This window comes from Lithobates pipiens, unplaced genomic scaffold, assembly GCF_037356315.1.
Source record: "Lithobates pipiens isolate NorthernLeopardFrog02 unplaced genomic scaffold, aLitPip1_a1.2 Scaffold_3, whole genome shotgun sequence".
Classification (NCBI taxonomy): domain Eukaryota; kingdom Metazoa; phylum Chordata; class Amphibia; order Anura; family Ranidae; genus Lithobates; species Lithobates pipiens.
This window is the reverse complement of record NW_027507790.1, coordinates 145,276,180-145,303,135: the sequence shown is the minus strand read 5'-3', so window position 1 is coordinate 145,303,135 and position 26,956 is coordinate 145,276,180. Positions and strand designations below refer to the sequence as shown.

Here is a 26,956-nt window from a genome sequence, read left to right as displayed (position 1 = left end):
CTCGGGAATCTTTCTGTGTCTTTCTTGGCTGTCCTTGCCTCAGACGAGGGTTATGGAAAAGATGAGGACGTGAATTATTAGGGCTATGGAAAAATACATGCCCATTATTGGTTGTCATATAGACGTGTAGATCTGGTGGGTGGAATCCCGGGGGCTTTACAGGCAAGATGGGGTGCACCTCTCAGATGTAGATGTCGACATGTTCAATCTTGGCCTGCATTGCTAGATTGAAATGGCCACGGTTGTTGGGGTGGGCCGGGCTTGAGGCAAGATTTGATATGATTTGTATATGTTAGAATGTTGGTGACTTGCTGCTCGAGTTCTGATAACTGGGCAGATTAATAATTTTGTATTCATTAAGTGATGATGAAATTTATTATTACCAATATAAAGGATAATTGCTATTTTTATATGAAACCAATAAATATGCCGTGGCCAAATTTTGCCAAACTTGATTCTTTGTCTAATTACTTCTTGGTTCGTATCTGAGGAATGTTTTTTTTCAGAAGAGTGTGGACTACATTCTCATGAAAAGGGGGGAGGGGCACAATTTGGGGTCCACCTGCTTGAGATTGTGGCCACCTCACCTCATTTCTTTAAAATAACATTCAATTGTTGTTTAGCATGATTTAGCAGGAAAAGGTTACTGTCCCTTTAAATATCTTAAAGGTATTTCCAGAAAGATCCAATGGAAATGTGAGGAATTTTCTGAAAGTCTGGATTGTCTATATAATAGCTGTGTTGGGGGCTTATCCCTTTTCCCTTGGGACCTGAGCAGTAGCGGAAGAGCTCCCTCCCTCTCTCGCTAGTTGTGTGCACTGTTTAGTGGTTGAGTCACCCTGGATTTCTAGGGGGGGCGTGATTTGTATATGTTAGAATGTTGGTGACTTGCTGCTCGAGTTCTGATAACTGAGCAGATTAATAATTTTGTGTTCATTAAGTGATGATGACATTTATTATTATCAATATAAAGGATAATTGTTATTTTTATATTAAACCAATAAATGTGCAGCAGCCAAATTTTGCCAAACTTGATTCTTTGTCTAATTATTTCTTGGGTTGTATCTGGGAAATTGTTTTGTTCAGGAGAGTGTGGCCTACAATCTCAATGCTATTCCACCCTACTTCACATGCTGGTTGCTTGGCCCATTATCTAAGCATTTGGTCACATGATAGGTGGTGATATGCATAACAGTTTTCAGATCCAAAGTAATGATCTACAGAATCCTCTGTTCTCAGGTTCTCTCAGTTCCCCTGGTACATGCAGTGACTAAGAAGGTATATAAACCCTACTGCTTTATCCCCCCCAGTGGGAGTTGGGATTTGGACACCCCTTTCTGGGATACACATCTTCAACCAAAAGTCATAAATTATTTCCACAACTTCCTGATGAAGTGAGCTGGATAGCCAGTGAAGCATGTTTAATAACTGTATTCCCACCCCACGGATTGGATTAGCAAGTATCTCAACAGTAATAATAATTGTTCACTTCAAAGTTGACCAGATCTATGTTGAACGTTCGGGCATTGGAGGGTATTAACTGTAAAAATTATATCTATTTCATTAGAGTCCTGTATATGACCAAAAGTTTACAAACCAACTCTGGGGTTTAAAAATATATTTTTTAATGTTTTTTATATAATATTTTTAAATAAAAAATAATATGTTTTAACTACGGATGAGCCCGATGTTACGTTTGAGTCGAACATTATGCAGTGTTCGTAGTAAATTCAAAGGCCACGGAACACTGTTAGCCCTTGTACACATGGTCGAACATTCCGACAACCAAATCCGTTGGATTTTGTCCGACGGATTTTGTCCGAAACTGTTGCATACACACGGTCGGACAAAGTTGTCGGAAAATCCGATCGTTCAGAACGTGATGACGTTATTTCGTTACGACGGGACTACGTTCACGCTAGTAGCCAATAGCTTTGGTGTAGGAATTTGATCTGAGCATGCGTGGCACTTTGTCAGATCGGAATTCTCTACACATGATCGGAGTATGTCCAATCGGAGCATTTTGTCTGAAAATTTTACCAACACGTTGGAAAACTTGGTCCGTCGGATACTCCGACCGAAAACAGTCCGAAGGAGATCACACACAGTCGAAATATCCGACAAAACCGTCCGATCGGACACATTCCGTCGGAATCTCCGACCGTGTGTACAAGGGGTTAAAGTCTATGGGACATTAACATTAAAAAACAAAAGTGCTCATTCTAGAGGTTTATATGCAATTTATTGCCATACAAAGTGTTGGGGACCTGGGTCCTGCCCCAGGGGACATATATCAATGTAAAAAAGGTAATTTAAAATCGTGGCTGTAATGAATTATCAGGTCTCGGCAATATAGATGACAAGGCCGGGATCTAGCGGTCCCCTTGTTAAAGGGGGCTTCCAGATTCCGATAAGCCCCCCACTCGCATACCCACACAACCAGCGGCAAGGGTTGTGGTGATGAGGCCCTTGTCCCCATCAACATGGTGACAAGGTGCTTTGGGAACCCCAAAGTATCCCTCCATGTTGAAGGCATGAGGCCTGGTAAGGTTCAGGAGGGGGGGGCGCTCTCTCGTACCCCGTCTTTTCCTGCAGCCTGCTTGCTCGGATAAGGGTATGGTATGGATTTTGGTGGGATCCCTACACCATTTTTTTAATTTGCCGCAGGGTTCCCCTTAATTTCCATACCAGACCTGAAGGGCCAATCAGGTGTGCAGATCTTATAGGAAGATTTGGAAAGCTGCGCCTCTAATCCTATTCAGTAATAAAAAATATCTCTAAGGAATTAATGGCACACACACAAAATGAATATTTGTTGCCGATTATGTAAATAACGTTAATATTGCACAAATTAATTGAGCAAAAAGGACATTTAAATGTAAATAGTATATAACAGAAAAACAGCTTGCAGAGAGCCAAGGCTGGAAAATAGAGTCCAATATGTAAGTTCTTATCAAGGCACCACGGTGAATCCACACAAAACTGCAAACCAGTGCCCCTCACCGAGATTAAGATGCGCTTACCAGATGCAGATTAGATATTAGCCCTAATGGTAATTTATCCATAACAGGTTGTAGTCTTAATAATAAATCATCCGTATCATTATCCTTGCGTCACTGATCTACTGTCGCCAGTGTATGGCAGCATCCCAAAACAAAAACTTCCACAGTCAGCAATCGGATATGTCACCATTATTAGCCCCAGAAAGAAAAGGATGCCTCCATAGCGTAAAACCATTCAAATATTTTATTGTATTATAAGCAATTTCACTTACGTAAAGTATCCTTTAAAACAGCATCGAGATTAAATCACAACAAGCCGGCCGGCATTCAAAAAAGCCCGTCCTCCCCTCGTAGAGAGTGGTGGCGTCACTGCGTACCTTCCCAGATGCGTTTCGTCATTGATGACGTTATCAATGGGCAGCTATTGGACGCCTATCAGGAGGAGAGGACAGGTGATGAAGATGGCAGTAGACACATGGAGGACCCCGCTCATGGCCGTCACCCGCTGCCCCACCAAGACAGGGTAAGTGCTGGGCAGATGGCGAGCGGGCAGTGGGGATTCACAGTGGCAGCATTTGATGGCACACTGGCAGCATTTAATGAGCACACCAGCATCATTTGATGGGCACAGTGGCAGCCTTTGATGTGCACAGTGGCAGCATTTGATGGGCACAGTGGCGGCATTTGATGGCACAGTGGCAGAGCTTGATGGGCACAGTGGCAGCATTTGATGGACACAGTGGCAGCATTTGATAGGCACACTGGCGGCATTTGATGGGCACAGCGACAGAGTTTGGGCACAGTGGCAGCATTTGATGGGCACAGTGGTGACATTTGATGGCACAGTGGTGGCGTTTGATGGTACAGTGGCTGCAACTGATGGGCACAGTGGCTGTAATTTATAGTTTTTTTTTTAATTTTTCAGTTTGCTTGCGCCCCCCTAAAAATTTTGAGCACAAGCTGCCATTGGATTATTTGTGCGCGCATATGTGGATTTATATATAGTATATGTGTGCATATTATGTGTGTGTGTGTGTGTGTTTATATATGTGTGTTTGCATGTATGTATGCACATTTTATGTAAAATGCTGTTCCTCCGAAAAGCGATCCATGCTCATATCGCTTTTCAGAGGCATTTGACAGCCGATAGAGAGACAATATGTTGCCTACTGGCCACCTGTTTTAACCCCTTAAATGCATCACCACTATGCTCCAACTACATGCAATGCACACAGTTGCACGGGGGTTGGAGTGCAGCCCCATTCACCTAGGGGTGAAACACAGACATAGAGGAACCGGTCTCTCCATTTTTCTCCTGCAGCCGCTGAAAGCCTGTGGGAGGGAGAGGAGGAGAAGCAGGGGGGAAATGGAGAAATCGGTTCCTTTATATGCAGCCACCCACTTGGGACCGGGCCCTGGTGTTCCGCCATTGGGCTCGGAGAAAAGAGATTTGGTCCGGAGGTTGGGTGGGGGGCCTCCATGGTTTCTTGCATCAGGGCCCTGATAGTTCCAGTTATGCCACTGTGTAATGTTTATAATATTTTATTATATTATGAAAGAAACACACATTCTCATACCTCAATCTGTCAGTAGATTTTTTTTTCTAAAGCTCTTTACACACTATCAGTTTTTCTGCTGAGTTTTTCCTTCAGGTTTACCAAAACCATGTAGTGGAAGGGCCTGCCTGATTGCATACAAATTGAAGCTCCTGAGGTCTGACCTCATATTATATGGTTTTGGTAAATCTGAAGGAAAAACTCAGCGGAAAAACTGATAGTGTGTATGGGGCTTTAGTGTGAGATACACAGAAGGAATACCCAATCCAGCCTTTCTCTGGTATAATACCCCCACACCCCTTTAATGGAACCCAAACTAGGGGAGCTAAGCAAGCCTCTAGCCAAAAGGTACTGGATATGGCTTGGACTAGATTTTTACCCACCAATGATCAAAGAATGCGGACAATCTACCATTTATTTCTGTAACAACATATCATTATAGCATTTTAATCCATAAATGCTGTAAAGCTTTAGGAAGTCTACTGAAATCTACAAATGTTTTTTTTTTCAGGAAGCTACAGCTTTGTTATATAGATATTATGAATTAATTCATTTTAAACGTTTCTTTTACAATTTTTATTATTTGTATATCTCAGCAATAACTCACACATACAAACCCATGTTCTGTATCATATTTAAACTACAAAGCAGATCTTAAACAAATATAATCATTGCCATATGTTGTTTAATCACTTTCCAGTTTTTCTTCGCTTTCTTCTTGGGTCCAAATAAATCCAATTAAATATGAACATAATCCTCAATTGATAATCTAATCACTTTATTTATGCATCAAACCCATCTTCAGGAACAGTACTAAACCTTCTATAATCTTTTGCTAACACGTTTCATATGTATCTTTACCCACACAAAGAGTCAGCACAGAGATTAGGGATATCACTTTCTATGTTTTTAATGGACACATGTTCATGGACTTTCATCGGTGTTGTAACTATAAATGATTGTGTCTAAGAAAAATATTAAATAAGGTTCCCAGATGTTCTACTTCATAGATACTGCAGCCACTTGTTTATTCTGATTAGCAGATTCCAGATGAGGATGACCCCATTATCAGTCAGCAATTCATTTTGCGGCAAACTAATTAACTTCATAGACTTTCCCATTTTGTAGGATGAGTTCATTTTTTTATGTCAATGATGGCGAGGAGGGGATGCCAACTATTAAGGGCAAGAGAAGGTAGAGTCAGTTTGATTGGGCAGGTGCCTTTTAAATGTTATCAAGCCAGGTGCATTCCAAGCTGGGCTGGATTAACCATTAAAGCTGAATTATGGAAAAATGTAAATATTTTCCCTAGCAGTGGGGTGGTCCCCATACTGCAAAGTTTAATGCTCATTTAGGTCTAGAGGACTGAAAAAAAAGAAGTTTTTGTTTCCCGATTCTCCACTCTTGCAAGCTCTCTCCACACTGCTAGACTGTTTCCCACAGCCTCTTCTTCCCTGCACTCTGGCAGCTGCAGGTCCACTGAAGTCCTTAGGAACAATGCAGAACCTATAGCTTTGCGCTGGATGTGAGCACACTGAAGAAATGTCCATCACCAGACTGTAGGGAAGTAGACAAGAGCTGCGACTACACGGCGAGCAGGGAATCAGGTGAGTAAAACTGTTTTTTTGTCCCCTAGACCTGAACAAGCATGTTACCACTACAGTATGGGGGAAATACATCCCCAGATATAGGCTTTAAAGAGCAACTCCAGGTTTGTTGGAAAAAAAGCAACCCCCTTTGTTGCAGAGTCCTACCTGTTTCTGTTCTAAAGGAATAACTCTGAATGGGAGGAGTGACTAATTCATTTTAATCAGCTGATGAATCTTTCATGTTCCGATGACAAAAGTTGCAGTAACTGCATCCCTTTAGAAGTGACTAACCCTTATGGAGTATCTCACAAAAATTGAAATTCTTGTTTCAGAGAATGCCTACAACCTGACTTGTATCTTATTGCAGAGTTCTTTACCTATGCAGGAAATGGCAATCTTTTGGTTGTTCTGTACACCAATGGTGTACAGAACACCTACAGGTCGCCATATTGCATTGCATTTTACAGAAAATTACTGCACTGCAGAATGAAATGGAAAGGTAATATGTAATACCATTTCACTACAATATGACTTGTGTAATAATTTGTATACAGTGCCTTGCGAAAGTATTCGGCCCCCTTGAACTTTTCAACCTTTTGCCACATTTCAGGCTTCAAACATAAAGATATAAAATTTAAATTTTTTGTGAAGAATCACCAACAAGTGGGACACAATTGTGAAGTGTAACGAAATCTATTGGATAATTTAAACTTTTTTAGCAAATAAAAAACTGAAAAGTGGTGCGTGCAAAATTATTCAGCCCCTTTACTTTCAGTGCAGCAAACTCACTCCAGAAGTTCAGCGAGGATCTCTGAATGATCCAATGTTGTCCTAAATTACTGATGGTGATAAATAGAATCTACCTGTGTGTAATCAAGTCTCTGTATAAATGCACCTGCTCTGTGATAGTCTCAGGGTTCTGTTGAAAGCGCAGAGAGCATCAAGAAGACCAAGGAACACACCAGGCACGTCCGTAATACTGTTGTGGAGAAGTTTAAAGCCAGATTTGGATACAAAACGATTTCCCAAGCTTTAAACATCCCAAGGAGCACTGTGCAAGCGATCATTTTGAAATGGAAGGAGTATCAGACCACTGCAAATCTACCAAGACCTGGCCGTCCCTCTAAACTTTCAGCTCAGACAAGGAGAAGACTGATCAGAGATGCAGCCAAGAGGCCCATGATCACTCTGGATGAACTGCAGAGAACTACAGCTGAGGTGGGAGAGTCTGTCCATAGGACAACAATCAGTCGTACACTGCACAAATCTGGCCTTTATGGAAGAGGGGCAAGAAGAAAGCCATTTCTCAAAGATATCCATAAAAAGTCTCGTCTAAAGTTTGCCACAAGCCATCTGGGAGACACACCAAACATGTGGAAGAAGGTGCTCTGGTCAGATGAAACCAAAATCAAACTTTTTGCCCACAATGCAAAACGATATGTTTGGCGTAAAAGCAACACAGCTCATCACCCTCAACACACCATCTCCACTGTCAAACATGGTGGTGGCAGCATCATGGTTTGGGCCTGCTTTTCTTCAGCAGGGACAGGGAAGATGGTTAAAATTGAGGGGAAGATGGATGCAGCCAAATACAGGACCATTCTGGATGAAAACCTGTTGGAGTCTGCAAAAGACCTGAAACTGGGACGGAGATTTATCTTCCAACAAGACAATGATCCCAAACATACAGCAAAATCTACAAAGGAATGGTTCACAAATAAACGTATCCAGGTGTTAGAATGGCCAAGTCAAAGTCCAGACCTGGATCCAATCGAGAATCTGTGGAAAGAGCTGAAAACTGCTGTTCACAAACGCTCTCCATCCAACCTCACTGAGCTCGAGCTGTTTTGCAAGGAAGAATGGGCAAGAATTTCAGTCTCTCGATGTGCAAAACTGATAGAGACATACCCCAAGCGACTTGCAGCTGTAATTGCAGCAAAAGGTGGCTCTACAAAGTATTAATGCAAGGGGGCCGAATAATTTTGCACGCCCCACTTTTCATTTTTTTATTAGTTAAAAAAGTTTCAAAAATCCAATAGATTTCATTCCACTTCACAATTGTGTCCCACTTGTTGGTGATTCTTCACAAAAAATAAAAATTTTATATCTTTATGTTTTAAGCCTGAAATGTGGCAAAAGGTTGAAAAGTTCAAGGGGGCCGAATACTTTTGCAAGGCACTGTATGCTATATTAATTTTTTTTATATTTTATTTTTTCCATGAAAGGAAGTTGACCTTTAAGCAAAATAAACATGTGCTTAGTGCATCAAAGGAAGGGGGCATCACTGAGTTTTTGCCCTAGCTATCATGCCCCTAAAGGATAACTACACTTTAAAACTCCTATCATTTTTGCCCGTTTGCCCTAAGCTAATTAATCACACCCTCTCCCTCCACAGATGTATAATTACTGAGATCCAACTGCTGTTTGTCTACATCCCAATACAGCTCCATACACTTTTATGGAGTTGATCTACCCTTGTCTCCAGGCCGGGATTGTTTATATTTGTTAACATCAAAGTGTGAATTTGTGACTATTACAAGGGAAAAGTGTTAACTTATTTATTTTCTTTTTTTTCACGTAAAACATAAATGTTTTATTAAAACTATTTGAATAGCACATAGAAACAAATGACTCTATGAGCCCAATATAGTCACATAGGTAGGTATCAACAGAACAGAAATATAACATGTCTAAACATCTCTAAGCAGCAATCATGTTCTCCATTGGCATAATGATGTTTAGATGTAAATACCCTAAGAGAGGGAGGGAAGAACTACAGAACAAAAAAATGGATGGGGAAGATGGAAGAGTGAGCTTTATTAATCCTGACCTATAGAGGAACAACTTTCTCTATAAATCTTATCATAACTTATTGTGCTAAAGCGGAAACGCAGGGGTGAGATGCCACGGATCTAGTGCTAACAAACCATGTTTAGGAAGTGGCTCCAACTCTTCCAATCTCCTCTGGCGTTGTCCCTCAGTAGCAGGTAAAGATTAAGTTGGTCCACTTACTCTCCGGGACTAGAAAGAAAAAAATAAACGGGGAAAGGGGAGGAGGGATGAAAAGAGGAGCGGGGGTATGTAGGAAAAAGGGGGAAGGGAGGAAGAGGATAAGAATGTATTGAGGATAGGGGGCGAGGGAATGACTGACTACCCTCTTCAGCTTCCAGTGGTCAGAACACTAAAGTGCGTCACGCCAGTAGCGTGAGCCAGAGTCTGCCCTTAAGTTTGGGGGTAGTATTGCCCCAGTTGAAAATCAGTTTGCATTATTTATAAGGTCTTGGTATAGTTGGGAGCTTTTAAAGGTTTTCCAGGCTTTCAATATAGCAATGAATTTAGAAATATTATCCAAGGCAGTATAGATCAGCTCCTCCATCTCAGCGACACGATTAATTTGACTAAACCATTCTGTCATGGAAGGTGGGGATGAAGATCGCCAATTGACTGGTATACACATCCTAGCAGCATTAATCATATGCATAGCAACCAACTTATAATACCACTTTATAGGAATTTTAGATATATATAGGAGATACTGTGCTGGGGAAAACTCCAACTTATCATTTCTAAATACAAAGCCTCAATTAGTTGCTTGTGTTAAATCCATGCACAAGCTGTTAAATAAATACATAAATAAATTAAATAAAAAAGGTTTTATTTAATAAAGTTGGGGGGGGGGGGTCTGGCCTGGGGCTGCCCTGAAATAAGATTGAAGGTTTTTTATTTCACTTCGAGAACTCATTGGAGAGGAATTCATTAAATGGTCTTCACCTAATTTAGAAAAGCCTTGCGAGTGTTTCATTAAGAGATTATGAGATTCAGGTAGTTGTTATTTCTGCTACTTTAAGAATCTGAAAGCAAACAGGTGGTAATTAACACCAATTCTGATTTGGTGTACAAAGAGACAGAGTGGGGCATTTTGTGCTGGAAAGCTGTCATGAATGTGATGGCTTCCTGCACAGGACCCACTGGTTGCAATGAACCCGGGGTCATAACAACCAATAACTCATTCTCAGCCCCACTCAGTTGCTGGCTGGGAGGTTCCCCAGCCAACAGGTAAAATAATAACATAGGAGTAGGGATGCTGGCTGACATGATTCATGGGACTGGAGAGAAATCATTGGTTGCTTGGATGCTGTTAGCTGAACTGTTGACAGTGTCTTAGTTAGCAAGGGGGTGAATGTGCTTGGTATGGGCAATCTGGCTCCAGTGGCGTCCCCATCCATGTACCTGTTCCTGACAGGCATATTAATCCATCTCCCTCACAGAAATTTGTCATGCGAAGAAGCAATGGAATTCTAAAGAGTGTCTACATTGCTTTTCACAAATTCCAGGGATGGAGTTCAGTTAAGCAATGGAGTGACTGAGGGGAGCACCATTATTGGGCTTTGCTTAGGCATCAGTTGCCCTGAAACCAGCATCAATTCGTGGGTTTAAAGCAGACTTATGCTCACATACTAAGAGCTTTGCTTAGGTGGATCACACAATGACTAAAATATTAAATTATCCAAAAGTAAGGGCTGTTCCAGGCTTCCTCCAGTGTTGGTGACCAAAAGACTAGTTATTTCATTATGTGATTTATGCTGAATGGGAAGTTCATGGTTCAGATTAGCGGATTTTACCCTTCAGGAGAGAACACAATCAAATATACCCTTCAGAAATTAACAGTGTTTGTTTATCTGTGAGCTGTCCCCTAAATAGTAATAGTAAAAAGTCACTTGTTTTCAAGCTTTGTGAAAGTAGGGCAAAGCATTATTTCTAGCCCTTAAAGCAGAAATCTGGCCATATGATTAAAAAACATATTGCTCCAACTCGAACTTGACACTTGTTCTGTAATCTGCAGCATTTTTTAAAGAATTTTTGAAACACAGAATATTATTTATCAATTATATATAGATTTATTTAGAGCATGGAAAGGTTCAACTCGTGTCCAGTGTTTTTGCCTGTGGGGCTCTTCCCTTTTCCTTCTCTTTTCCTTCCCTTCTCTTTACCTGTCCCAAAGACCCAACATGAAGCTAGAGGAGATATTTCCGAAATTAAAAGCAAACCCTGAAACAGGTGTCACCATTGGGGAAGATTTCCCCTCCATACCTTGGCCTGAGAAAGCCCCCAAAAGTGTTGTTTTCCCAGCACTTTCTGTTCCACTGACAGTGGTTAAGTCAGATAAAAAGGGTGAATTTCCCCAGTGGAACACCTTTACCCATTCTATACAAAGCTAAAGAAAATAGTTTTGGTCTCAGATGTACCCTAATTTAGTTAGCTTTGTATTTTTGATGGTACAGTCTATTTAACAAAACAAAACAAACACACAGATTTGAATAAAGCTGAAAATGTCATTCCCCTTGAATATACATATATGTCTAGGACTTTGCACAAGCTATATACTTATCCTTTGGTTCTCGCTGAGAATGAAAATAAAATAAAAAAGCCTAAAAGTAAGAAACTGTGTAAATGTTTTTGTAAAAAAAAATAAATAAAAGTTTCAATCACATACTGTATATTCTAAGATCTTCACAAGGATTTGATTTGTTTATACCTTAGTGTTCTGCAGTTTTAATAAATGATGGCTTTTTCCATTATCTCTTTAAGTAAGATTGGGCCAAACATTAGGAATTTTTACCACCACTGCCAGTAACTATATTTTTTCATAATTTGTGTTCGCAGATGTAGCATCTGTTTTAGGAACATGTTCATTATACTTTTCCCTTAAGAGTATTCCTAATTACAGCTTTGTAGACAGTATCAGCAGGGACAGGATGCAATGGAATTATGCCATACCATGAAAGTACATGACTTCCAATAAGTAGTTCTTGCAGAACACTCTATGTGCCATTCTACAGGTTCAGTAAAATTGTACTTTAGTTATACTGAGTTAGAAACTAGCTATTTGTGAGTCAACATATTTATTTGGTGCCTGCACATAATATTTGCTAGGTGGAAATTTGCAAATTTCACTAATAAATGGCAAATCTATGGGGAAAGGAGAAAAAAAAAAATTGTGACCTTTTTAAACATGCTGCAGCTAGTTAACGTATTTTCAGGTACTACAGGTAAACATACAACATGCACATCAAGAGATGTGGTGCAGTTACCCTAATGGGTGGTCATGTTTCAGTTTAGTTTTAGATATGCGTAAATAATGGTTAAACCTTCTGCCAGTTGGGTAGGTTGGCTCAATGATGCCACTACAGCAAGCGGAGATTAAGCCTACTCTAGTTAAGACATAGTCTCTGACCAGTCACTTAGTCCTGATTTAAAAACTTTAATTTGTATCCTAGTATCCCAGCTTTGAGCATAGTTAATCCTGAACTGAACGCTATCCCCACATTGGGATAGTAGCTTAGTAGATTGTTTTATTTGGTTCTTGTGTTATATGTTGCTCTATGAGAATGTGACCTTTTGGTCTTGCCCCTGTGTGGGCTACATCTGTATGTGAAACCGAAAATTTAATAAAAAAGATAAAAACAAAACAAAAACAAACATTCTGCCAGTTTTTGGGTTTTGGAGACTCAACACGAAGTGAGAGGAAATCTCTACAAAGTGAGGAAAAATCCCCTGTCAAAATTTGTCAATGGAGGAGGTATCCCCACTGCAACATCCCGTTGGAAGCCACCACCAGGATAAATGAAGAGGGTGAATCTCCCCAGTGGTCCCTTGTTTCCTACACATAGCAATAGAAGCAAAAAAAAAAAAGATTTGGCTTTGGATACAATTTAGATACACTCCAAAAATATTTAAATAGTTTGTCACATATTATTAAAAAAAAAAAAAAAAAACTGTTAGACCACTTTCACACAGGCCAGACCTGATTTTGCTCAGGAAGGGATCCCTCTGCTGATCTCCTGCTGGGCTGAGCGGAGTGGCCAGAGGACAAGTCTGTGTCTGCTCTGCATATACAGCATGGTCATGGACACAGCCCACTCTGCTCTATGGACAGCTGAATGTAAACAGACCTGCTGTCCGTTTCCACCCGACTGCCCTCTGATCCGATACAGCCAGCCAGAGAGGAGCGATCCCCTTGCATATTTTTTTGCCAGATTGGACCTGTAGATAGCCGTGTGTAAAAGGACACAAATCAGTTTACACCCGACACTCCATAGAGGAAAATTGAGAGTTTATTTGGGTCAGACTGAAAAACAGACAAGCTGACCCAATTAGACCATTTGCGTGAAACGGGCCTTATACCAGGTCTAGCAACTGCCATTCATTTCTGATGAATTCTGATGAATGTAAGCAAATGTATCCAGTATTGCTTTGTACTTAAAGGGGAACTAACCTTTTTTTGTAGGTATTAATGATAGAAGAGACTCTGTATGTAACATCTGTCATTAAAACTATTCCACTGCCACCAATTTTAGACAATCTGTACACTGACAGCTCAGTGTATGTGCTGTGATGATGTAACTTCCGTGCACACATGTGTAATTTCCGGCATCCCAAATCAGCCAGTATGAAATGTTAAAGACGGAACTGAGGGGTGGCATTTTGCAAGTGTGTCATAATGTAAACATTATCATAGGACCTTTTGGTGACTCTAAAAGTTTAGCTGCGCTTTAAAATATTGTCCTGTGTTTGTTAAAAAAAATCCTAAAATTGACTGCTTAAGAAAAACAGTAATTATGCCTTGCTTAGTAAATGACCATTGACTAAAGAAACCTATACTCAGAGAAATAGGCTTTGATACTTTGAGTCACTAACTTGGAACAAACAGTCTGAAGTCAAAATGACTGATCTGCATACTTGTTCCAGCTGAATGCCTAAAAAATATCGAAACCACTGGACTAGCATGACAGGCATGCACCTAAGAGTTTCAGAAAGAGTGGTCAATAAAACATTGTGCACTTATCCAACAGATACAGTATAACAAAATGCTTTCACTAGTATATTTAAAAGAGAAATATGAATTTTCTTTTTATTTAAGAATCATACTTATCTAGGTGGATACAGCATCGGACTGATGCTACATCTGTCCCCTGGTGCCTCTAAGACTGAGAATCAAGCGATCTAACACTGCTGATCGCTCAGTTCTCAGAGCCCCCTGAGCAGAGAGCTGTTGACTGTCAGTTACTGCTCTCTTCTCTGCCCCCCCCCACCCTCGCTCACTGGAGCGCTGGACTGTGGAGGGGGCAGGAGCGGCAGCTCAGGCTCAGGCTGAGATCCCAACCCTATGATCGGGATCAGGGCTGCTGATAGAAACCATGGGGCCCCGTACAGCCTACCTGATGGGGCCCCCTTCTGCCCCAACCTCAACCCCACCTATCCATCCAGCGAAAGGGCTGATATAGGTGGGAAGGGGTTAATGATGCCAAGAGGTGCCCATGTCTTACTTTGTAAACTTACAATCTTTTTTTATTTATGTGCATTATATTAAAATATGCAGCAAAGTCAGTATAACTGGCAGAAGATGCGGGGGGTAGGTCAGTAGAACAACGGACAGAGTCCCCCATTTCATATCAGAGTCCCCTCCATCACAGCAGAGCCCCCTCCATCACAGCAGAGCTCCCTCCATCACAGCAGAGTCCCCTCCATCACAGCAGAGTCCCCTCCATCACAGCAGAGCCCCCTCCATCACAGCAGAGCCCCCTCCATCACAGCAGAGCCCTCTCCATCACAGCAGAGTCCCCTCCATCAGAGCCCCCTCCATCACAGCAGAGTCCCCTCCATCAGAGCCCCCTCCATCACAGCAGAGCCCCCTCCATCACAGCAGAGTCCCCTTATATCACATCAGAGCCCCTTATATCACAGCAGAGCCCCTTGTATCACAGCAGAGCCCCCTCCGTCACAGCAGAGTCCCCTCCATCACAGCAGAGTCCCCTCCATCACAGCAGAGCCCCCTCCATCACATCAGAGCCCCCTCCATCACATCAGAGTCCCCTCCATCACATCAGAGCCCCCTCCATCACACCAGAGTCCCCTCCATCACAGCAGAGCCCCCTCCATCACAGCAGAGCCCCCTCCATCACATCAGAGTCCCCTCCATCACATCAGAGCCCCCTCCATCACATCAGAGCCCCCTCCATCACAGCAGAGTCCCCTCCATCACAGCAGAGTCCCCTTATATCACAGCAGAGCCCCTTATATCACAGCAGAGCCCCCTCCATCACAGCAGAGTCCCCTCCATCACAGCAGAGCCCCCTCCATCACAGCAGAGTCCCCTCCATCACAGCAGAGCCCCCTCCATCACAGCAGAGCCCCCTCCATCACAGCAGAGTCCCCTTATATCACAGCAGAGCCCCCTCCATCACAGCAGAGCCCCCTCCATCACAGCAGAGTCCCCTCCATCACAGCAGAGCCCCCTCCATCACAGCAGAGTCCCCTTATATCACAGCAGAGCCCCTTATATCACAGCAGAGCCCCTTGTATCACAGCAGAGCCCCCTCCATCACAGCAGAGTCCCCTCCATCACATCAGAGCCCCCTCCATCACAGCAGAGCCCCCTACATCACAGCAGAGCCCCCTCCATCACAGCAGAGTCCCCTCCATCACAGCAGAGCCCCTTATATCACAGCAGAGCCCTTTGTATCACAGCAGAGCCCCCTCCATCACAGCAGAGTCCCCTCCATAACAGCAGAGCCCCCTCCATCACAGCAGAGCCCCCTCCATCAAAGCAGAGTCCCCTCCATCACAGCAGAGCCCCCTCCATCACAGCAGAGCCCCCTCCATCACAACAGAGTCCCCTTATATCACATCAGATCCCCTTATATCACAGCAGAGCCCCTTGTATCACAGCAGAGCCCCCTCCATCACAGCAGAGCCCCCTCCATCACAGCAGAGTCCCCTCCATCACATCAGAGCCCCCTCCATCACAGCAGAGTCCCCTCCATCACAGCAGAGTCCCCTTATATCACATCAGAGCCCCTTATATCACAGCAGAGCCCCTTGTATCACAGCAGAGTCCCTCCCTTACAGCAGAGTCCCCTCCATCACAGCAGAGTCCCCTCCATCACAGCAGAGTCCCCTCCATCACATCAGAGCCCCCTCCATCACAGCAGAGCCCCTTATATCACATCAGAGCCCCCTCCATCACAGCAGAGTCCCCTTATATCACATCAGAGCCCCTTGTATCACAGCAGAGCCCCCTCTATCACAGCAGAGTCCCCTCCATCACAGCAGAGCCCCTTATATCACATCAGAGCACCTCTCAACATCAGTCCCCATTTCAGGTTGGTGGGGGAGGGGGCCTCTCAGGAGGTGTTAGGATCGTTTACATTACAAAACATTTCTGACTGTTCGTGTTGTGTCTGTGCTGGCAGGCCAGATGCAGTGTCAGTGGGCCTGTTTTAATCTGTGCCAACATGAGAGAACTCTCCTGCACAGCAGCATGTCTCTTACCTAAGAAGCTCCCGTCCCGGGCTGCTAATTAGACTTCTCTCCTCCAACCAATGAGAGCAGCGGAGGGGTGTGGTCTTGGGTCTGTGGAGAAGGCAATCTAGAAGCTCTGGACTGGATTACAGAGCTCAGCTGAGGTCCTGGGAGACACAGATTCCTGGATTCTGTTTCCAGGATTTTGTAATGGAAAGATCCAGTGTGTAGTGTACAATGAGCACAGGGAGCCACTTGTAAATTAGAAAGCGTTTTTTGGGTTTTCTCCACTGAACTGTCTTTGAAGCTGCACAGGCCCCCCCTGCTGGCCAGGCCTGGTACAACAGGGCTGGCTGTACTGGCTTATCAGTGGCCCTGATCGGGATCCTTACCGAGCCTGAACCGACTCTGTGCTGTCATCCAATGAACAAACTGCACTCCTGAGATCCACGGGAGAAGTACAGCCAAACAAGCTTTGTCTGTACTTCTCTTTTAATAGAACAAAGGGGACCAAATAAGAGAAACTGATAGTTATGGTTTATATATGCTTTAAACAATTAGAAAAATAGAAATGCTGCTAACAAAGCTAAAATATAGAATATAAAACTACCCATTACTCAGTCCCATAGCCATTAAACAGGACGTTCTAACGTTCTCAGATTTTTTCACCTTTAAAAATATATGTAATATATGCTGCATGTCACACCAGGATTATTTTATTAAAGCTGAACTCTGGGATGAGCAAATATTGCTGAAATAAAAGTGTGTATTCTTACTTGTATCTTGTATAAAACAGTTTTCTTACATCTTTATTACAATGAATGAAATCATACATCAATTTGTATACTGTAGCCTTAGACCGTGAAAAAGCAAGACCCCCAAAGAGGTTCTCACAAGTTCAAATGTAGAAATCCTGATACTGTGGTATATTGACGCTCTCCGACGTGTTTCGAGTATCATGCTTCATCAGGGGAAAAGGTAAGCCTAACTTTACAAAAATAAATGTGTAAAAACATAAACTGACAATAGAGGAATGTAGTTATTCTTTTACTCTATTGTCCATTTATTTTATTTATTTATTTTTTTACGCAAGATGCGTTGGGCTGCATTAATATACCAGAATAAAAGGATTACTGTATTTGAAGTTATGAGAACCTCTGTGGGGTGCTCCCTTTTTTATGGTCTAAGCCTACAGTATATATTGATGTATGGTTTTATTCATTGTAATAAAGACGTAATAAACTGTTTTTATACAGATTGTTTGCTTTTGGACTTTATTTTGTGTCATTATAGTCCCACAGACTCATGATACCTTTTTTTGGATAGAACATTTTGGGACGTTGGCATCTGAATGGCCTCCCATCCCACCTGCTATCATTTGCTATGTTTGTTACTTAAATCTTGGTGTACTTTGCATATTTTGTCCAGATCTGTGCAGTAATCAAATGTGAAACTTTGCCTCTGTGCAGCAACCTCATGCAATGAAGACCAGTCATTGCTGCTATCTCTTCTTCTGCAGGGTGACTGGTCTTTCAGCAGGTCGCCTGTACCTGCTGGGCCCCTCCTGTATCTCTGCTTTCTGCACAGGCTATGTACAGCAAATTGATGACGTCACTGCTGCTTTTACAAGGTAATATCTAGGTGTGTACTTGCTAAGGGTGCACAAAAAGAGGATTTATATCCTATGTGGCTATTGAATGATATATTTAAAATGAAAGTTCAGCTTTAAGTGTTCTCTCAAACTAAACTATAACTGTGCCATTGCACACTTCACAGAGGAGTAGCCTTGGTGTGGTTATTCAACTACATTATTTGTAAGTGTCACAAAAATATATAGGAGAAGATATAACAAAACACAGCATAAGAGAAAAAATGTCATCTTAAATAGCTCTGATAGAACTGTACAAGTTACAGATGCTTCTCAGTAAAGCCCTTGGATTCCAGTCAATAAACAGATGCATTCTGGGTAAAAGTATGTAAGTGAAATGTATGCGTTGTGTGATATATTCTTACCTGACGGGAGCACTTTGTGTCTCTGAGTGCTTTAAGACTTCCGTTCCAGTGCAGAAGCTGGAAAACGATCATAAGTTCCTAGAACAAAGAGAACTTATCAGCACATTTATCTATATTTTAGAACAGGATTATTCACTTAGGTTACATTTGTTAAGTTGACCATAGATAGAATTTCAATCGAGTATTCTTGGGAAAATTCTTATGCAAATTCTCATTCGAAAGCTTTTATTTGCTTTTAACATTTGATTTTGGAATGAATGGACTTTACCAAATGAAAACCACATACACTGTTAAAAAATTGTTCATTCAAGAAAACAAACGACAATTTGACCCACTAATAATTAGAAAAATATATATATATATGTAAAATCAATCATATGTTCAGCAGCCATGTGGGCTCCATGCCTGTAAGGTGTGGGCTTTGATCAATAAAAATCACTATCATATTTAACATTAGATTTGATTAGGAGCATCACCTGGATTGCATGCCAATCAGCATATCAGAGAAAGCTCCACTGCTGCTAAGCAACTTGCAGGGAGCTCGACAAGCAATAGAAACGGGCTTGGGAGTGATTGAAATTCCACCTGCCAGATTCCGCCAGGAAGCCGACACTGCACACGGCTAATCACAGGCAGTGAGACATTTCCTGATCATCAAACTCAGAGGAATCTGCAGCTGCTGATTTTCATATTTCCCGCCCACACATCCCCTCTCTTCAGATAAAGCTGCACATCGGGGATAGTGTTCTCGGGACTGGAAGACACATGGGGAGGAGCTGTATTCCTCTCTGCTCTCCTGTCCGTGAGGGGAGTGAGGGGAGTGAGGGGGGGTGGTTCTGTTCATTGGGCTGTGTAAGAGTGTCATAGGCACTCGGCTCAACCTGCAGTCACCTCACTAGTTTCAGAATTTACAGGTTGATTCTCCCCCCACTACAGTGCTGGTGGAGTCCTTCCTGCAACTCCCTCTCCTTCCTGCTAATGAGGATGCAGGCGGAGGGAGCAGATTGGGTGGTCTTGGCTCATGCTCGCATTATGCATTGCACAGTGTCAGTGAGCAGAGGGAGGGGGAGAAATCCCACACAAGAGTTGTCAGGGACACTCTGACTCTCAGGAGAGCCTGTGTCAAATCGGCGTGGGCCCCAGAAAGATGCGGGACATACACAGCTACATATACAAACTGTGTTTTAATTGAGGGGCACATGGTAGGGCACAGTATAATTTTGGGGGGTCATGGCCCCCTGTGGCCCCCCAATGACGCCACTGAAAATAATAGTTACTCTTACCCATTTATTCACAGTGATGGATCACTATTTTCACTAAGTAGACAAGTACAACCAATCCGTGCTTCAAATTCTCAGAGCATGCAAAATTCAGCTAAATCTGATTTCTGCAAGTCCTGGCTTATAGAGGGTTGCAGAACATAAATATTGCTCAAAATGTGGACAATCTGTACTTATTTCTACATGAATACATATAAATGTTCTGCAAAGTGCAAGCATATAACTGATTTTCTATTGATCATGAATGTAGCAGAAAGAAGCAGATATTTATAGCAGTGTTTAGTAATCCACTGTGATGTTAAATGTCACCTTCCACTGTGCTCATTTCAATACAGCTCTCCCATGGGGATTTGGAATTGAAGTAGTAGATTTAATTCTTCTGTGCATGTTAAATAGACTAACAAGTGTGCCCTTTTCAAAACAGGTAGTATTGGGGGTACATAATGAACAATTTTCCTCTGGCTTCCAAGGGTTAAATCACCTGGAACCCATCAACTACAATCTGCTATCAATCACGGTCAAAGCAGGCCTGATGAGGAACTAGTCTAAAGCCCTGTACACACGGTCGGAGAATCTGTCGGAATGCGTCTTAACGGACCGTGTCGTCAGATAATCCGACTGTGTGTGGTATGCATCCGACTGATTCCGTCCGAATCGCCGTCCGACCCAATTTTCCAACATGTTGGAAATATTTCCTGACCAACTGGGCCGGTCGGACCTAATCCGATCATGTGTATAGCATTTTGATCGGACCAAGTGCCACGCATGCTCAGATCAAATTCCTACATCAAAGCTATTGGCTACAAGCCTGAATGTAGTCCCATCGTAACAAAATTACGTCATCACGTTCTGAAAGATCGGATTTTTCACCAACTTGGCCCGACCGTGTGTATGCAACAGTTTCGGACACAATCCGTCGGACTAAATCCGACGGGCAAAATCCGACGGATTTGGTTGGCAGAATCTCCGACCGTGTGTACAGGGGCTCAGAGTTCCCCATCAGACCTCACCCACCATTTAAAGTCCCGCCTCCCTGTTCTCTTTTCTCATGTTTACTGTATTGGACTTTTATGCACTAATAATAATGTTAGACTGTTTTTATATATTGTTTGGTTTGTGCATTGAGTCTAACTGTTGGTGACATAGCGCTGCACCTCCTTTGGGGTTTTTACTATTTCAGTCTTCAGAATGCTTCAGCACTTTGTGGCAGCATCTGGGTCTATTCATGTATATACAATTTTGTAGCGCAGGTGTGTATTCATATCTTATAATGCACAAAGAACAGGGATCAGGAGTACAAAATGAACAGAATGCATGGGTCAGGACTGCACAATGCACAGAACGAAGGGGTCAGGGGTCCAGAATTCAGAGTTCTTGTGTCAGGATCTTCCCCAAGTATGGATTCCTCCTCCAATTACAGCTCCCACTAGTAGAGATTCCACCCTTCCAGATCAATTTTGCCCTAGTACATATCCCTCTCTTAATACAGTTTCTCCCAATACAGATCTACCTCCTTATTAGTACAGCTTTTTCAGGACAGATTCCCTCTTACCCTTAGTACAGTTCCACTCTTAGTATAGCTCCTTCCCAGTACAGATCTCTACGTCCTCCCCCAACAGTATAGGTCTCTTTCTCTGGTACAGATCTCCCCCTCTCAGTAAAGATCCTTCCCCTAATACAGTTCACCCAGTATTGTTCCCCCTTTATTATACTCCACCCCAGTACATATCTCCTCCTCCAGTACAGATCTTCCCCAATCATGAAACACACTCACCAGTTAAACCAGGCATTTCCGAGTGGGGAAAGTCCTCCCTTAACTGTGTCTCATATGACCGGAGCAGAGGCGAAGATAAGGAAGTCTTCCCTCCCTCTGAACTGCAGCTGCCTATATAGAACAGTGGAAACCCATCCATTAGGGGTGCCCGGGCACCGCCCCCTTTCTCCAGGCCACCCCCTATATGCAAAAGATAGATTCATGCATATCCATGGCTGCCGTGGCCACCTTTCAGGGCACCAGGTGCATGAATTACAGTGGCAGGGTTTTTTTAAGCACCTGATTAGAGCCAGAGGCTCTGATAGGTTTCAAAAGCAGGTGGGCTCAGGTCGCAGAGGATACTGTTGGCCACCCCACCCAAAAACAATTCTACCGGCTGCCACTGGTATAGAAGGTATAGAGTAGCAACTCTATGCCACACCTGACAGGCAGCAGGAGTAGAGTCTGCAGTTTACAGTGGCTGTCAGCTTTAGCAGATAACAATAACTGCACCACTGATGCTTGGGGCGTGAATTTATTTTTTATGCCCCTGTCTACAAACAGACATAGAGTATAACCAATAACACTGTCACACTACATGTTACAGCTACAGATGTTAAAAAGTATCTAAAATCCAACATCTTTTTTTTAAAGGAGTAGGAAATAGTTATTTATTTGCTATCTGTATACCTTTGGGGTGATTTCTCTTCACTTCCTGTCTTGGAGACAAACCAGGAAGTGACAGGAAATCCTTCCTTAGTTGTCACCAGAATAGCATTTCCACTTCCTACTCTGTACAAAGCAAATACAAAGTCCTGGCTTTAGATACACTTTCATTGTTTTGATATCTGTATTAGGTTACCATCAACTTGCCAGGCATTAATGTACACGATTTCTATAACTCATTTATTGGCAGCAAGCATGTTAAGTGTGCTTTTAAGCATTCCTCATAAAATGTCCCATCATGCAACAGTCTGATTGACTCTTAATATTCATAAGTTATTTATTGGCACAGGTCCTAAAATTTTGCTTCAAATCTAATATGTGGTTAGGAAGGATCTAACAAAGCATTCAAGAGTATCGTACTTGTTCATCATGCTTCTTCCCAAACCATATTCCCCAATCATCATTGTGCAGCAGGGTTTTCAAGAAATACAAAATCCTGTCAATCAATAATACACATTCTTGCTGGTAATCGTTATTTTCTCCTGAGGTCTATGCACATACCATCGGTTGGCAAACAACACCAACTTTCTTTTCTTCCCCAATTTCTATGTAACCTTTCCATACAATGCACTCATTGTTCCATACTTATAAAACATACTACTTTACTAGCAAACTATATTGTCCAAGAATGCTTTGATTTCTTTTACGTCTTTGGCTAATACAAAAAACAATTCAATTACCGGTGATTAAAGAAGAAAATGAACATGAAATATCACTGAATGTCAGTGTAGATTTCAAATGAAAGACTTTTTTTTTTCTTTTATTTCATTAGAAAAATCACTGCAGCCGCAGAATTCTGGTTCTGAAACCTACCACAGTCTTTCCTGAAAATAATACTCTTCCTTGGCCCGAACTGTGAATTTCTGTGTGATGAGATGGTGGTCTGTTATTCTTTCACATCTAATTGTGTTTTCTTTAAGACTGTCAGTGCTAGTGCCAGTGAAGGGGATTGTATAACATGAATAATACATTGCCTTAATGCAGCCATTACGGTGCATACTGAGCAGTTTTTATATGCTGATGAGCTGCAGCTGCCCCTACGCAACACGTGCTACACATCATGGCATTTCAATAATGCCATCTCACCACCAGTAAACAACAATGAAAGAGGTATTTAACAAATGCTAGATATTGGAATGCTCAACCAATATTCTAATAATGCCATGCTCTACACTCTTCACTGGTGGTTTGCCGAACATAAAAATAAGTTATTGAGCTCGTGGGTGGCCCAGAGAGTAGGGAAGGAAGTGACACATTTATAACTGAGAACACAAACACACTGCAAAGTGATTCTTTTATTGCAGGCACTAAAGTGGTCAGACCTTATCTAACACATATTTCTGACATCAAAAACGATATTTACTGGTTTATTTAATCCATACTGGCTAATGAATAAATATATTTGCTCACAAAAAGTCAAGTGTTGACTTATATATAGGGTGTTAGGGGGGGTTTATAATTATTTTATTTCAATAGCCCAGCATATGGGGCCCTTTACCCACAATTTGCATGATGTAATTGTCTTCAACATGAAAATTGCTAGATGTGGTACATGGTACAATTAGATATCTGCTTGTTCCATTTAAGCAACAGAACAGTAATAGGGATGCACCGAATGGGTTTTTTGGTGCCGAAACCGATACCGAAAATGAAAAATACACTAGGCCGAAAACCGAAACCGATACCGAAACAGCACCGATACCGAAAATGACTGTTTTTAAAAAATATTTTTATACAGGAGATGGTCAGAGACTGGGGACATGGTACAGGAGATGGTCAGAGACTGGGGACATGGTACAGGAGATGGTCAGAGACTGGGGACATGGTACAGGAGATGGTCAGAGACTGGGGACATGGTACAGGAGATGGTCAGAGACTGGGGACGTGGTACAGGAGATGGTCAGAGACTGGGGACGTGGTACAAGAGATGGTCAGAGACTGGGGACGTGGTACAGGAGATGGTCAGAGACTGGGGACGTGGTACAGGAGATGGTCAGAGACTGGGGACGTGGTACAGGAGATGGTCAGAGACTGGGGACGTGGTACAGGAGATGGTCAGAGACTGGGGACGTGGTACAGGAGATGGTCAGAGACTGGGGACGTGGTACAGGAGATGGTCAGAGACTGGGGACGTGGTACAGGAGATGGTCAGAGACTGGGGACGTGGTACAGGAGATGGTCAGAGACTGGGGACGTGGTACAGGAGATGGTCAGAGACTGGGGACGTGGTACAGGAGATGGTCAGAGACTGGGGACGTGGTACAGGAGATGGTCAGAGACAGGGGACGTGGTACAGGAGATGGTCAGAGACAGGGGACGTGGTACAGGAGATGGTCAGAGACAGGGGACGTGGTACAGGAGATGGTCAGAAATTGCACACATGATACATGACACATGATACAATTGATACAATGCAGCCAGCCAGTGTCCCCTCACAGCAGCCAGCCAGTGTGTCCCCTCACAGCAGCCAGCCAGTGTGTCCCCTCACAGCAGCCAGCCAGTGTGTCCCCTCTAATAGCAGCCAGCCAGTGTGTCCCCTCTAATAGCAGCCAGCCAGTGTGTCCCCTCTAATAGCAGCCAGCCAGTGTGTCCCCTCTAATAGCAGCCAGCCAGTGTGTCCCCTCTAATAGCAGCCAGCCAGTGTGTCCCCTCTAATAGCAGCCAGCCAGTGTGTCCCCTCTAATAGCAGCTAACCTGTGAAGAGAAGAGGAGGAGAGTCGCCTCCGTCGCCTGTTTGATCACAGCAGGGGAACATCACAGCTTGCAGTTCAATAGCTGTGTGTTCCCGGCCGCGTGCCGTCACGTACAGCCCCTCCCCCTTGTCAGGGCACTTTGATAGACAGATCATCCGTCCAATCCTACGGGTGATCTGTCTATCAAAGTGCCCTGACAAGGGGGAGGGGCTGTACATGATGGCGCGCGGCCGGGAACACACAGCTATTGAACTGCAAGCTGTGATGTTCCCGCGCTGTGATCAAACAGGCGGCAGAGACGGCTCTCCCGCACTATATAGATATAGCTTTTCATGATGGGCGCACCAGGGGCGGGGGGCGGAGCCCCGCCCCCTACCCTGGCCCCGCCCCATTTTCGGCTCCATTATCGGCCGTTTTTCTCTTTCGGCAAATTGCCGAAAAGGGCATTTTCGGCCGATATGTTTCGGCGGCCGAAATTTCGGTGCATCCCTAGTAATATACTATGATGACGTAGTTTGTTCTTTGAATATGCTGTATTATCCTTGTGACAGGTATGGGATCTGTTTTATCCATGTATAAAATTATCATTTAAGTAGAATCTATATTGTACATTCTGCAGAACTTATTTGTGTTACCTAGTTGTAGATGGCATGACAATAGAAACATGTATACAATCATAGCTCCCACAGTGGTGTAGTGGCTCCCACAGTGGTGTAGTGTTTCCCACAGGGCAGAACAGTGGTGTCGTGGTTAGCACTCTCACCTAGCAGTAAGAAGGGTCACTGGTTCAAATCCCAACCATGACACTACCTGCCTGGAGTTTGCATGTTTTCCCTGTGCCTGCGTGGGTTTCCTCTGGGTACTCCAGTCCTCCCACACTCCAAAGACATGCAGGTAGGTTAATTGGCTTCTGTCCAAATTGACCCTAGTATATGAATGGGGACCTTGGATTGTGGGCTCCTTGAGGGTAGGGACCATTGTGTGTGTGCAATATACAGGATAGGGACAATTGTAGACACCTCACTCAGGTTGAACAGGGTGGACTGGTGTCTTATTCAACCTTACTAACTATGAAACTGTCCCATATTTTAAACAAAATCCCTCTGTCCCTCTTTCCTCCCCTATGGTCCCCCTTTTTGGTCTAAAGGTATAGACCTCATTAACCACTTGCCGACTAGCCACCGTCATTATACTGTGGTAAGGTGGCACGATCCCACTAATTGCTGTAGTTGTATATCAGCTCGGGACCTTACTTTTGTAGGCGTGCACGCTTCCATTGGCCAGCGAGGGAGCCAATCAGCGGGTCCAGCGAACTCAATGTCTGCCGACTACCCGCAATTGTTCCCCATAGTGACAAATTGGGGATCTGCCTGTGTAAACAAGGCAGATCCCCATAGTGACAAAATGGGGATCTGTCTGTGTAAACAAGGCAGATTTCCATTCTGAAAGGGGAGATCACACAGATCCTGTCTTTCTGCTAAGCAGGAAGATGGATCTGTGTGTTTCCCCATATAGGTAGAAAACACATTTAACCCCTTGATCAACCTTGATGTTAACCCCTTCCCTGTCAATGACATTAGTACAATAACAGTGCATATTTTTAGCACTGATTACTGTAATAATATCACTGGTTCCCAAAAAAGTGTCAAAAATATCAGTTAGATGTCCGATCTGTTCGCCGCAATGTCACAGTCCTGCTAAAAATCACTTGTCACCGCCATTACTAGTAAAAAAATCTAATAATAAAAATGCCATAAATCTATTCCCTATTTTGTAGATGCGATAACTTCTGCTCAAACCAATCAATATATGCTTATTGCAATTTTTCTTTACCAAAAATATGTAGCAGAATATATATCAGCCTAAACTGATGGTGAATTAATTTTTTACAGAAGTGTTTTATAGCAGAAAGTAATTTTTTTTTTTTTTTTTACTGTCGCTATTTTTTTGTTCATAGCTTAAAAAATAAAAATATTAAAGATCGAATACCACCAAAAGAAAGCTCTATTTGTGGGGAAAAAAAGGACTTAAATTTGTTTAAC

General features: G+C 42.9%; 1 protein-coding gene across 2 annotated transcripts in view; it reads right to left on the bottom strand.

Annotated features, from left to right (window-relative positions):
* The window catches only part of LIX1 (limb and CNS expressed 1), a 237,958-nt gene that overhangs the window by 15,330 nt on the left and 195,672 nt on the right, over positions 1–26,956 (bottom strand). For both annotated transcript variants that reach the window (XM_077462348.1, XM_077462347.1), the window contains one exon: positions 18,463–18,540. In XM_077462348.1, coding sequence (XP_077318474.1) covers positions 18,463–18,540 — 78 coding nt within the window. The remainder of the gene's footprint in view (positions 1–18,462; positions 18,541–26,956) is intronic.